This window comes from Acipenser ruthenus, chromosome 1, assembly GCF_902713425.1.
Source record: "Acipenser ruthenus chromosome 1, fAciRut3.2 maternal haplotype, whole genome shotgun sequence".
NCBI lineage: Eukaryota > Metazoa > Chordata > Actinopteri > Acipenseriformes > Acipenseridae > Acipenser > Acipenser ruthenus.
Window position 1 is genome coordinate 58,366,575 of NC_081189.1, and position 12,926 is coordinate 58,379,500.

Below are 12,926 nucleotides of genomic sequence, written 5' to 3' on the forward strand. Positions count from 1 at the left end.
TCACCTTCTCTTCGAGGTGGGGAACCTCATTTGGGTTTGAGAGAGCAGAGATAGATCTCTTTGCCTCCCAGGAATCGACCCACTGTCCTCTCTGGTTCTCCATAATAGGAGGCGGGGACCCATTGGCGGTAGATGTCTTGGCACGTCAGTGGCTGAGGCAACTGTTATATGCCTTCCCACTGCTTGCCCTGCTCTCACTGTGTGGAGAAAATCAGGCAGGACTGGGCCAAGGTGCTTCTAGTAGCCTCTTATTGGACCAGGAGACTGGTTTTCAACCCTGCGGCTCTGGGTCTGGCTCCTGAATGGCTGCATTTGAGCCATCAGGGTCTGTCCAATAAGGTTAATGACACAACTTGTCCCATGGAAGTTTGACAAGGGGAACTCCCACTTTACTTTGAAGGTCTATCTGGCAGCTATTTCAGCTTGCCATGTCATATGAAGGATATTGTTCCTTGCTGGAGGCTTAACGTGGTGCTTAATGCACTCATGAAGCCTCCATTTGACCGTTGCATTCTGCTGAGCTGAAATTTGTATCGCTCAAAGCGGCAATTCTTGCTTGCAATCACCCACTTAAAATGTTACATTTCGTACTTGAAAGGGAATGTTAGGTTATTATTATAACCCTGGTTCCCTGAAATAGAAATGTAACCATTAATCTTCAAGGTCACTGCATCCATGATTGCAGCAGGCTGGAAGGAAAAATGACACCAAGATCTGTGCACACAATCCTTTATACTCTCAGGGGCAGACATGACTGTGTTACAGGCTCGGCTGAGCAGCTTTGGTACAGAATATTCAGGTTTCGGGGTCTTTAGGAAGTAAACACCCATGTGGTAATGGTTACAATTCTATTTCAGGGAACCACGGTTATGATAATAACCTAATGCAAGGCATAATGAGTTGGAAGCCTGACCAGTAGATACTACAAATTAAATGGACATCTCTGGCAGAAAGGATGGAACTGGGTCATTCTTTCCAAGAAAACCAGTAACTAAAGTGCTACATGGTGCTTTATCGCAGTAAAGCACTTGACAACACTGCACAAGTGCACTAAAGCCCCCCAGCATTATTGCAGTATTCCTTTCATAGAAAGTTTTCAGAGCTGCCAAAGGAAAATCTCAGATTTCAGATATCTATAAGGTTGGGGCTTATGTTGTTCACATTTCCTTATAGAAATCAGTTACTGTGCTCTCTTCATGATAGAAGATTTGACATTGTACAAGGATATATAGACATGTCTTAATTGAATTGGAGTATGTTTAAATGTTGTTATCAGAATTAACTTTTTTATCGAGACAGGACAAGAAAATGTAAACCATACTGATGTAGTAATAAACAGACAATAACGATATGGCTGAACGAGATGTGTAGCAGAAAGCAGCTTTTAGATGGAAAAAGCTCGTCTTTACAAAATGTGAACAAATGGACTACTTTCTGATAAATGTAGAAAGCTAACGGAAACAACAACAAAAAAATAACTGCAAATGTTTTTCAATGTCTTCAATGTCAAAATTGTGTGTCGAAAAGTGTTTCTAAATATTCCCAGTGTTGAGTGTTTTAAAACTATGGATGCATACTTTCTGATAGAGTCCAGAGGTTTAAACTGTAGCTGGAAACCAAAGAAATTCTATTTCAGTGTAAACTGGAACAGAAATGTGACGCACTGCGTCTTTAAATTGAAAGACACATTTTTATGAGATTCTTCAATTAAATGTTCCTCGAAATCTGAATCTGTTTATCAGCAATGGACCTCACAAACACCTTCACGAGGACAATCTGACCTGATGCTGGGGGTCTGAGACCACATGGTGAAAGCTCAATGTGTATAATTCAGGCCCTGCCAGTGAAACATTTTAATCAATGGAAGCTTCAGTTTACTGTTTCCGTTTGATCCAAAAGATTCCATATTAATAATAAAAGGTACATTTTTAATATTGACCCATTACAAATCCTAAAGGCAAAATGGCAACATTTTAAAGGAAAATAAAGCTGTTAAGCAGAGGAGCTGCACAGTTGTAGCAGCAGAAGTTAACCCCTTTGTACACAGTAAAGATTAGACAAGGGCAATCTAGAGATTGCATCCAAACCAATATAGGCTAGTGGATAGCGTAATGGAATGAGATTAAAGAGAAGATGAGTTTGGAGGGGGGAGGGGGGCACTGTTAGTTTGTATTGCTAGCTAAAAGAAAACATTATGGGCCATATTTTCAGTTTCCTCCATTCTGTAATTACCTTCGGCTTTTTGAAACGAGAAAAATCATGTTAATAACACTAAATGAAACACAAATCAGAGCGTGCATAAGAAAACTTGACATATATAACTTAGTTATTTGGTTCTAGTTTTGTAAAATTAACAGGTGTTTTACCAGGTGTTTTTAAAGATTGTAATAAATTGTAATAAAATACATGCATCTAATTCAGTTTATCCATCACATCTTTGTTTTCTTCTCTCTTTCTAAAAAAAAAAAAAAAACACAAAACACCTTCAGTGGTTCCTTTGGTCCTTTTGCATAGTTTGGCTCATAAGTTTTCATTATAAAGTTTGTACCATGGACCTTTCACTGACAAAAAAACTCAAATGTTAAGTCATTATGAACTTGGGTGGAGGCATTTGGTGTGCTATTTGCTTGATCTGTACAAATATTTGTGAAAACACCAACCCTTTCCTTCTGAGACTCCACAGGCATCCTGTGGCCCAGTTAATCAAATACAAGATCCTTCTGCTAACATGTAAAACTCTTGAAAAGGCATGCGTTTATCTATCCGAGTTGGTACAACACAAGATTCAGCCTTCCTTTGCAGAATCAGACCTTTCTGTGTCCCTTATTTCCATAGTGAACCTCCACATTTGACACTTTGCTCCAACTGTCAAATGCACCTCCAAAGGACTTAATGTATTTATATTTTTGAGGACAGTGCTTATGCATGTTAGTTATTGTTGTTGAATCACAAGCTAGTTTTAAAGTATGCAGCTTAAAACATCTTTAGCAGCAACATGATGGCACTGTAATTACCACCACTAAAATTAACAGTGTCTATTCATTTATAAATAAAGACTTCACAGACCCCGATTAGCACTAATCTTGGACTATCTAATGTTACCTTAGGTAAGGTAATCTAAGAGCTAATCAGGGTCTGAGCGTCTTCAATTGTGTTCTGGAATTAAATATAACAGGGGCTGTTGGTTATTGGTTCTATTTAATGTTAGTTTCCCCTCACATATTGATTCCTTTTCTTCAGAAAAATCAGATTTTTTGGTGGGGTGGGGGTTGCTGCTTCTCAACTGCTCAATACTTGAGGATGGTCTTGTTTTCCTTACGCTAATTAACTTGGTGTCTCTATCATATCAATCCATTTGATTTTCTCCAGGAGCTACACATAGTGAGAAACTGAGAGGCATTAGACTGACTGAAAACTAAAAAAAAAAAAAAAACATACTCAAATGCAGACAATGAAAAAATAGTACAGTGAATGGAAGGGAATGAAATCAAATATCCAATTTTCCTTTTTCGGGAAAATAAAGCTCATTTTTTCCTCTTGAAACAGGACTACAAATGCAGTAGTCAGATCCTTTAAAAATCCTCAGCAACTTCCAGTGCAGACTCCATACTGTTAGATACCAAACACAGAGTAGAATAACACATACAATCATTTTTATTTTTTTGAAGGAAAAAGGCTGGTTTTTGAGATGTAAAGAAAAAAAAAGTGTAATGCATCTCTAAATAAAACTACATTTTCCCAGTAAATAATATATTCATTAAATAATTAAGAACAGCATTGAAAGTACCAAAAAGAAAATTCCATTCATCAGGGCTGCAGAATGAATACAGTGACTGTTAAATGTGCCGAGACTGGTTGCTAGTTTTTTGTTTCTTAAGAAAGTTCTGCAGTCCATTAGCGTGCACAGTGCCTTAAAAACCAATAGTATTATTCTCATAATTAACTCGCCAACAGAAAGACCTAATCCCCAGCAGAATGCAAAGCTAAACAATATAATTAGTACATTCTGTGCTCTAAAGTATAGCGCCCAATGAAAATCACAGTGGCTAGGAAAGATGCTTACAATAAAGCCGGGCCATTCCTTACATTATGCAGGAAGGAAGGATCTACATTCATTTCTTCCACAAAATGCCAATGGTGTTCAAACAAAATCTTAGTAAATAAGCTTTAGCAGTTCAGCAGTGTAGGTATCTCATTATGCTGCATGTTTTTTGGAGTTCCGGTCTAACAGAAAGCATCCAACAGTAATGACCAAGTTATTAGCGAATTTCCTTTTTTTTTATCCTTTTCTTTTGTTTTGCATTAGCTTTATACATCTATTCTGCATTAACAGTGCATTGCACAAATGTACAAGAAAAAAAAAACTGGTTTTACACTATACATTTCTAAAATATTTACAGAGTAAAATAAGTTATTGACTTTTTCATAATGAAAGTTGTGCAGTACAACATTATATATATATATATATATATATATATATATATATATATATATATATATATATATATATATATAGAGGCAGCTATGCAACATTATATATATATATATATATATATATATATATATATATATATATATATATATATATATATATATATATATATATAGGCAGCTACTTTTTGGTTAGTTGACAGAAGCGCTGTTCAGTGAATTGCACGGGTCTGCTGAACAGCAAACCAATAAAGTTAACAGATATATTATTTCTTTAACAGCCCTGGGAAAGCCCAGTTTAAAATTACATGTTAAATATCCTAACATTTACACACTATAAGGATGTTAGCTCTAATAAAAATACATTTCTCAAAAAATATTCTTGCAGTGCTCTTGTTTTAAGCATGCAGAGACAGATATGAACCAAAGACAATACAACAGTCACATCTTCCACACATTCTATCTTGCACTCATGTTACATATGATCCTTACCAAAAGAACACACAACATAACGTATTGTACAATATAAGTTTGTACAATACTTGACTGTCTTTTCACACTCAAATGAGAACAAGTTTGTATTTGCTGTATGCTTAATTATTTATTTCGGCTGGCCAATAAGCCTTCCAGGTCATTCAGCCAAAAGCCACTTTCTTAGATGATTTCAGCATCATTTCACCTGCTTCCTACGCCCTTTTGCAATTGGCTCACAACATTATTGCTGACTCGAGCTTGCAGCTACAACTTCCCAAATACGTCTGTTAGCCCTTATGGTTATAGTCTTCATATTGCCCCCATGTATGCATGATCGTAGGTCTGGGCCTATTGGCTTCTTGGAACATATCATTATGCTGCAGAGATTATGGTGTTCAGTACTCTTGCTTTTGTTAGGATGTGGTCAGTGGAAAGTGTAGTGAAATTAATTTCAAAATAGTACAAATGAAAAGGTGTATTAATGTCTTGAGGCATCCTCTTTCTATTTTGGAGGCTTAGAATCCAGTGGTGACACCAGAGGTGTCAGGGAGCTTGGCCTGTGCCAGGGGCTGGTAGGACTGCACCATTCGCAAGGACTCGCGGATCTCCATGTTGAGTTCCATCAGCTTGGAGCCGGCCTCCGACAGGTCCTGGTTGGAGCACACAATGGCAAAGCTGCCCGTCTGCCCCAGGGTTTGATGGCGGAAGTAGATGTGCAGCAGGGTCTGGACTGCGTCATCGTTGGCATTACCAAAGATCCCATTTGGCCACATAGATCTGAGTGAAGAAGAAACACATGAAGCCCGAGTTTAACGTATCAGAAGCAAACCCGAAATTAGAAACATGAGTCTGTATTGAAAGAAACCTACTGCATATCCTTCTAAAATCATAATGTTATTACCCTGAATACTTCTGCAAAGAAAAACAGTGTTCCAAGCAAGCTTCATAATAATGGAATAAATCAGTATTGTAAGCATTTTTTTTTTTTAAATATAGAGAACATATTTATTGTATATTTTTATACCCATGCATCACACGACACACTTACTCAACAGACAAACACAGATGTACTAAAGAACACCAGCACAGTAGGACTGTATGTAGAGCTATATTTCTTAGGTTTGTTATGTGTTATAAGGTACTGCAGCCATAATGATCATCGGTGTTACTGGAATGTGCTGATTAAATCCACCCCATATTTTACCTGAAGGTCTTGACCTGTGCTAGTGCAGCCACAAACTCCTTGTTTCTCAAGGTCTCAATGAGAGAATGAATGGCAGTCTCAGAGCTGGCTTGTGCTGCCTCAGGGATTGCAATCTCCTCATCACTTTTGTCTGCCGTGGCCTCCGCCTCCTTCAAGCTGCTCTCCAGCTGGGCCAGCTCTTCAGACATATTTATGACCTGGTACAAGGACACACATGACGTTTAATGAAACAATACAAACTATGAGGGGCACTACAAACATTTAAAAGCTAAAGATACAAGAAAATATAGGAATTTGGGCCATGTGCATCAGTACAAAGATATAACTATCCATTAACTAACAAAGCCTTTATGATTTAGTATAACAGTGCAGCCATAGGGTACAAAAATATAAATACAAAGACACATGAAATGTCTAGGAAAAGAAGCCTAACTGCAAAATTATGCAGAACACTTGGATACATACATTCCAGTGAAGCTGGTTATAGTAATGGAATAATTTATACCCAATCCACACTACCAGTGAAAATTATTTTTTTTTACAGAATTGAACAAGGGAAAAATTTCCATGCCCCTCCTTGCTACTATACTACACTACACTAAATATGCTTCATAACCGTTTTTGTGATATAAAGCATTACAAGTAGGTAGAAATGTAATCATTGTAATATTTATGCCAATACGCTGAGCAGTTTAACTTTTAAAACTGTATAATAACCAAAAATGCACAGAAGGGTAGTTGATAATGCAGCTAATTGTAATAGGAGGCAAGAAGATGATTTAAAACCTTGGTTATCACAGTTTAATAGTGGTTAAGTTTACAAATTGTGTTCAATATTAACAGGCACTTTAAGGCTTCAGTAGATAGCATTCAGTTGAATAACTAATGCCTACTATTTGAATTCATGTTATAACAGGAGAAAAGTGGGATTAATTTAGTGTGCCTGCTGTCAACATAGATTTTCTTGTGCTACGAACATGTTATTAATTTAGCGTGCCTGTGTCACCATGGATTTCCTAGTGCCATGGACATGTGATTAGTGTGCTTGTTGTCACTGCGGATTTCATGCCATGTTGTGATAACCAATTAAAGTTAACTGTCCTCTATCATTTTGATCTTCTAAGAATAATTTAAACTGTAGTACGCCACTGAAACTAAACGCTCTAAAAGCTCCTTTTGCAGTGAAGTTTTTTGCATGTCTTAACCTCTAAGCAATTCCCGACTGGAAATACAAACTGGTGCAGAAAACTGAAGTGCTTGTATGAATCTGGGAGTTCACTTCTACTTGTGGGAGCTCGGTGTTACCTCTGCCTCTCTCTTGACAGTGTCAACACGACTGATCAGTTTACAGTACGCCTGAAACAGCAGCAGCAGCTGGAAGTGCAGTTTGTAGAGCCTCCGACACAATTCCAGCTCCTAAAAACAAACCAGCCATTCAAAAGGTGGTCTATTATTAATTTATTAATACAAAATAAATACATACAATTAAAAAAACACAATCCAGATTAATGATGCCAGCCTCTTAGCATTAATGTGTAGAATTAAAAATGGTTACTGGTTAATTGCTGGGAAAGAAATGACAACCTTAGTGCTAGATGAAAGTGAAGCTGATGACAAGCTAAAACTACAACAATTACAGGTTACAGTAGAGACTAAAGAAATGGAAATTGTATTTCATAATTATGACCAAAGCAGCCTGAAAACACTGTATACTCATAAAATGGATGCTGAATAAAAAAATAAAAAAAGAAATTTAAAATAATGAAATGGGGGTAAAATCTTTGACCATGCAAAAACAAATTAACAGTGGGTATAGGGGAAGCTCTACTCTTCTTATCTCAAAATGTTTGATGCATTACACATGCTTATTTTGATGCAGTGAAGAATTATATTTAATAAAAAGCATGTGCCTGAGCAATGCAACCAGGGGAGACCCTTTAAAAGGGAGGTCACCAAGCCAACATTTGTGTAACTCCATTAATAAACAATGGGATTTAACAGTACATTTGAAGAAAACATTTATGAGGTCATTTAAAAAATCCAATGTTATAGCGACACTGGGGTTTAGACAGGGCTAGCGGATCATACAGAGCATACACAGTTTCGGTATGACATGGTTGAACAGTGGCCTGTGATGGGAGATGCAGCTGCATCACAAACATGGACGGAACACGGATGAACGTTCACGGGATGGCTGATGTGATTAAAAGGGTCTAAAATTTAAGAACCACTTACTGCTAGAATTTCCATTTGCTAAGCAAGAAGATGATGAGCAGGCCACAGAAACACAAAGAAAGAAGAACATCAAGAATTAGTGAGCTCAAACTCTTAAACAAGATGTCCCAGGTAAATGCCAAGAGGGAAAAAACAATCCCTTTTCTTAGTTAAGCTACAAGCCAGAACATCAATTGAATTGAAAACACTGCTGTTCTCTAATCAAAGGGACATGCGGCTACTGTTTACCATGCATATTAAGGTTCCTCAAAAATCAAAAGGGACAGAATTATATTTACTCTCAGGATGGAAACTACTTCAGAACAGATAACATGCAATTGGTGAATTTTCCTGGATAAAACATGTTTGACCAGTTTAAAGAAAACAAATTAAAATTCAGTTCAAACATGGTTTACTGTGAGCCTGGCACTTGCTCCTTGTCATGACTGGTTGAGTCATGACAAGGACTGCAGTTTACGTTTTTATTTTTATTTATAACATCTAATATGAAATATCCTTAAAAGGCCAAATACTCAATACAATAAGTCTAGAACACAAATACAATGAACCTTGGCAGTCGCTACAAAAACATTCTATTAATATAACCAATAACTAAACTAATTCTGCCCATCTACAGTTAATATTACTGGAGAGTTTGCTTTGATTTTAGTCAGAAAAGTACATCAACAGAAAAGCAATCAGAAAGAAATGTCAATTATATCTGCATAAAATGACACACACCACAGAGTGACAGAGGTTATATGCAAGCTCTTAGTAGAGCTGAAATTCCGTGTTTAAAATACACTAACCGATCTACATAGATTTTTGATCCTATACACTTTGTGATTTACAATAGGAAAGCTTCACAACTTAAGAGGTCCTCTGGCCATCAGTGTTCCACACAGTGCATACATACATTATTTAAAACAAGTATCAATAGGGGATTTTGTTTACCTGGGCTTCTGTGTTGGGCCTGTGGGTTCCATCTTTTTCACCAAATGTTATTTTACAGTTACTTAACCACTGCAGAAACACAAAAGGAAACACATGCATCAAACAGTGAAAATAATAAAGTTATCTTACTTGCTTGCTTTTTTTGTGAAAAGGTGATTAGCAATATTAGTTCCCTTATTATTGCTAGTATTTATATCCACTATTTTGGTGCAGTAGCAAAAGAGCCTGGTTTCTGTTTTTTAACAGAGGGCATTTCCTGTAATATCAGAGCTGACACGATCACCGCTCATTATTCCACAAGGCATATGTATGGATGCTTGCCAGGGCCCTGGACTACAATTATATTAGGCTTTCCAGACACAATTAGGAGTTAATTATAGTTATTATATTTAAGCCTAATGTACATTTTACAAGGGCTTGATTTATTTTACCTCGGTGAAACTCGACCACACTAATAGAAAGTGGCAATGCACTATGAAATACTTTTTTGTTTCCGTTGTTGCAAAAAAATCTAAAATGGCTTTTTATTTAAGCCATTTAAAAGGTAACCTTTGGTGAAGGATTTGGTTTCCTTCCTAAATAAATGCTTTCCATTAATGGGGTACTCTAATCAAATACAGCATGCTTTATGTCCTTGTGGTAGAGTGTGTCATGTGATCTATATTGAAAACTTTAGACTATCATCACTACAACAGATCAAGTTAATGTACCTTTATATAAAATAACTACACCGGTGAAATTAATTTGAGATTAAATTATTTTGTAACAAAATACCCTAGTTTTAACTCCACAGGGTATTTTTAAGTTATTTTCTACAGCGTTATCCAGCCAAGATCTTCATTCTGACCTTTCCTTAACCTTTGTTTTCAGTAGAAGCAGAAATAGCGGAGTGGAATGCAATTTCCTGTGCAGTCAATTTAATAAAAGCAGTGTACTTAGTGAATTAAACAAGCCTGCTTGCGTACATGGGGAGGAGTTCAATCCCCCTGACAGAGTGGTGTCTGATTCAATTAGTGACACGAATCTCAACGTCCCTTTTAAATCTTGTTTTGCCTCCTCATCTGACAACTTCCATTTTTGCTGCAGCTCATTTGGTAGACAAAGCACATGCAACCTAAATGGAAGATAGCCGCCCATTTCTTTAGCTACCTTATGAAATTACAGATGATGTCTCTTTTCAAAGGGCTGACTATTCCTAGAACCAATGTCTAAAGCAGGGGTACTCAATTACATTTTCTGGCAGGCCAGATAAGGCGGGTCCAACCCTTGGGGGGCCACAGGGTGCTCATGATGTGGGGGGTTGTTTGAATGGTCACGAAAATCTGACTATCCAATCACACTTTACATACTGTGTAAGACAGCGGGTTGCGTGAGACAGCAGGGAGGGGGTTAAAACCTCCCTGCGAGAGAAACATGTGCGGAATGCACCTTTTTGTTTGATTGTTTCTGCTTTTTGAGTTAATCAGTTTTGTTAATTGTCTTATTGTTTAGTTTAACTGTTTTATTATTTAATTATCCCCTGCACCTGGGCAGTAATTGAGAATTGGGACCAGGTGCAGGGTATTTAAGAGGAGCAGTTAGACTGCTAAGGGCTGCTGAGTAGAAGGAGGCAGAAGGAAGGTGCTCTGCTTCCGAGCAGTCCTGAGAGTAAGTGCTTTGTTAAGAGTGTTAGTGTTGGTTCTGTGTGTCAGGTAAACGGCTTAGCCGTCCTGCAAGTTAGTCAGGGAAATACCTGTTCAGTAAGCGCTCCAAACGGAGTTAGGTTTTTGTTTTGTATTTTGTTTTATTTTTGTGTTTATTAAAATAATAGCGCGACAGCGCTGAAAACTCATTTTCTGTGTTTCTGGGTCGTATTTTTAAAGGGGCACGAACCCGAGTGAGTTGCGAATCGATTACAACAGTAACAGAACGTTCCAACACTACACTTGCACCAATCAACTAATACATAATAAATAATTACTTACAATAACACAATGTCTGATCGCCATTTAATAATAAAAATAGAAAGCAAATATATTTTTCCTGATATTTTCCTGACAATATTCAAAACGACATCTTGCAAACAAATAATTATACAAATCACACTGTAATGTTATTAAAACAGCATATTATTAATTTTAATTTTATTAAAACTAGAAAATGTTTGAAAATGACTGAGCAGCAAGCATTCAAATTAACTAATGAAAGCACATCAATTATTGATGGCTTTATTTATGTTGTGTAAGCATCTTATTAAGCGCTTGATTAAAAGTGTAGCGCTGTGTCTAAATATGCATGTTCTAACTCCAATGTGTTTAAACGTAAATGAAAAGTTTCTAGATTAAATACATGGCATGACAGTAAACAGAGGGAAAATAAACTTCAGTGCATATCCACCGTGCCATCTTTGAGAGGCGTGCCGCAGGTGCATTTCTTACTGTTGCCAAATAAAAGATCTTTGACAGGCTCAGTTTCTTTCGGTCAATTTCCAGTGCCTGAACACTTACTTTGCTATTTTTTCCCAAAAATACTTAGTTTATCATATGAAAAATAAAGAAAATATAGACATATGCACTTCAGTTTTTCATGTATTTCTATAATAAAGTCAAACTGTTTCTTATTTTAAAACATACCGCAGCCCCTCTCAACTTCCCAAGCCTTTCTATAATAAACTGGAGACAAAAATCTGGTGTTTTGCAATATTTAAAAAAAAAAAAAAAATGTTATGAATCTGACAACAGGTCAAACATAATAAATTAATCAATCAGTTAATACAATACCTAAGCTAAAGTACATAGCTAACATATTTAAATTAAATTACTACAAAAACTACTTTCACTTTCCTGTTCCAATCCCATGCTGCACAACTCCCAGCTAAATTTAGCAAAATTAAAGCGATTTCCAATATTATTGATCCTAAAACTATGTGTAAAACTGTAATATTCCAGAATAGGTTGTGAAGGCTTTACTTTGATCCACTGAATTAACTATAAAGCAGAGGATGTCAAATTTAAAATTATACACTTTCATGTGTGTATTTCAGGCAGAAACAGTACAAAAGTAGACATCGCTTATTTTCTTTTTTCCCTGCCGTTATAGTTTCTTCGCAATAAACAAAGTGGCAAATGACACATTTTCATAAAGTAATAGCATTACTGAGATTTACTTGAGCTTTTTTTTTAAAGCTGTGCACGCAAGTGAAAACTGTCAAATTGAACTTAAATAAACTCTAAGAAATTAGAGTTTATTTTGGTTTTTGTTTATTACTCTCCTCATGACAGAAATTAGGATCACAACAAAACAAAACGTTGATCACTATGTGTAACATTTACCTTGCAAATTTGGCCAGTGTCTGGAAAGTGTGAAGCATTTTCGAGTGATGTGCATTACCTGCATCTGTATCTCCCAATTCTGACTCACTTGTCAAATCTGAAGCATTTTGTTGATCTTGTTTTTTATGTTAATCCCACACATCACTTGCCATTTTAGACACAGGCATGGATTTTTGCCTTCAAATTAATGTGCAGCAATGATTGTAAGAATATTCAGCTAGATTCTCTGCACTAAAGAAAATAATATTACTCCATACTGCTGTTTTCATATCGCACTAACACTAAGCTAAATGGTAGGAGATTTGTGACGCATACCAAAATGAAATCTCATCAGAACG

At 36.5% G+C, this 12,926-nt stretch overlaps 1 protein-coding gene across 13 annotated transcripts in view; it reads right to left on the reverse strand.

Annotated features, from left to right (window-relative positions):
* Positions 1-4,577: 4,577 nt before the first annotated feature.
* Positions 4,578-12,926, reverse strand: part of fryl (furry homolog, like) — a 202,741-nt gene continuing 194,392 nt past the window's right edge. For 10 of the 13 annotated variants that reach the window (XM_059026514.1, XM_059026492.1, XM_059026502.1 and 7 more), the window contains 5 exons: positions 9,278-9,346; positions 8,345-8,362; positions 7,415-7,525; positions 6,110-6,306; positions 4,578-5,682 (listed from right to left, as the gene is read on the reverse strand). In XM_059026514.1, the coding sequence (XP_058882497.1) occupies positions 5,421-5,682; positions 6,110-6,306; positions 7,415-7,525; positions 8,345-8,362; positions 9,278-9,346 (657 nt within the window). In that variant the 3' untranslated portion in view covers positions 4,578-5,420. The remainder of the gene's footprint in view (positions 5,683-6,109; positions 6,307-7,414; positions 7,526-8,344; positions 8,363-9,277; positions 9,347-12,926) is intronic. The other 3 variants (XM_059026495.1, XM_059026470.1, XM_059026527.1) reach the window with 1 other exon arrangement.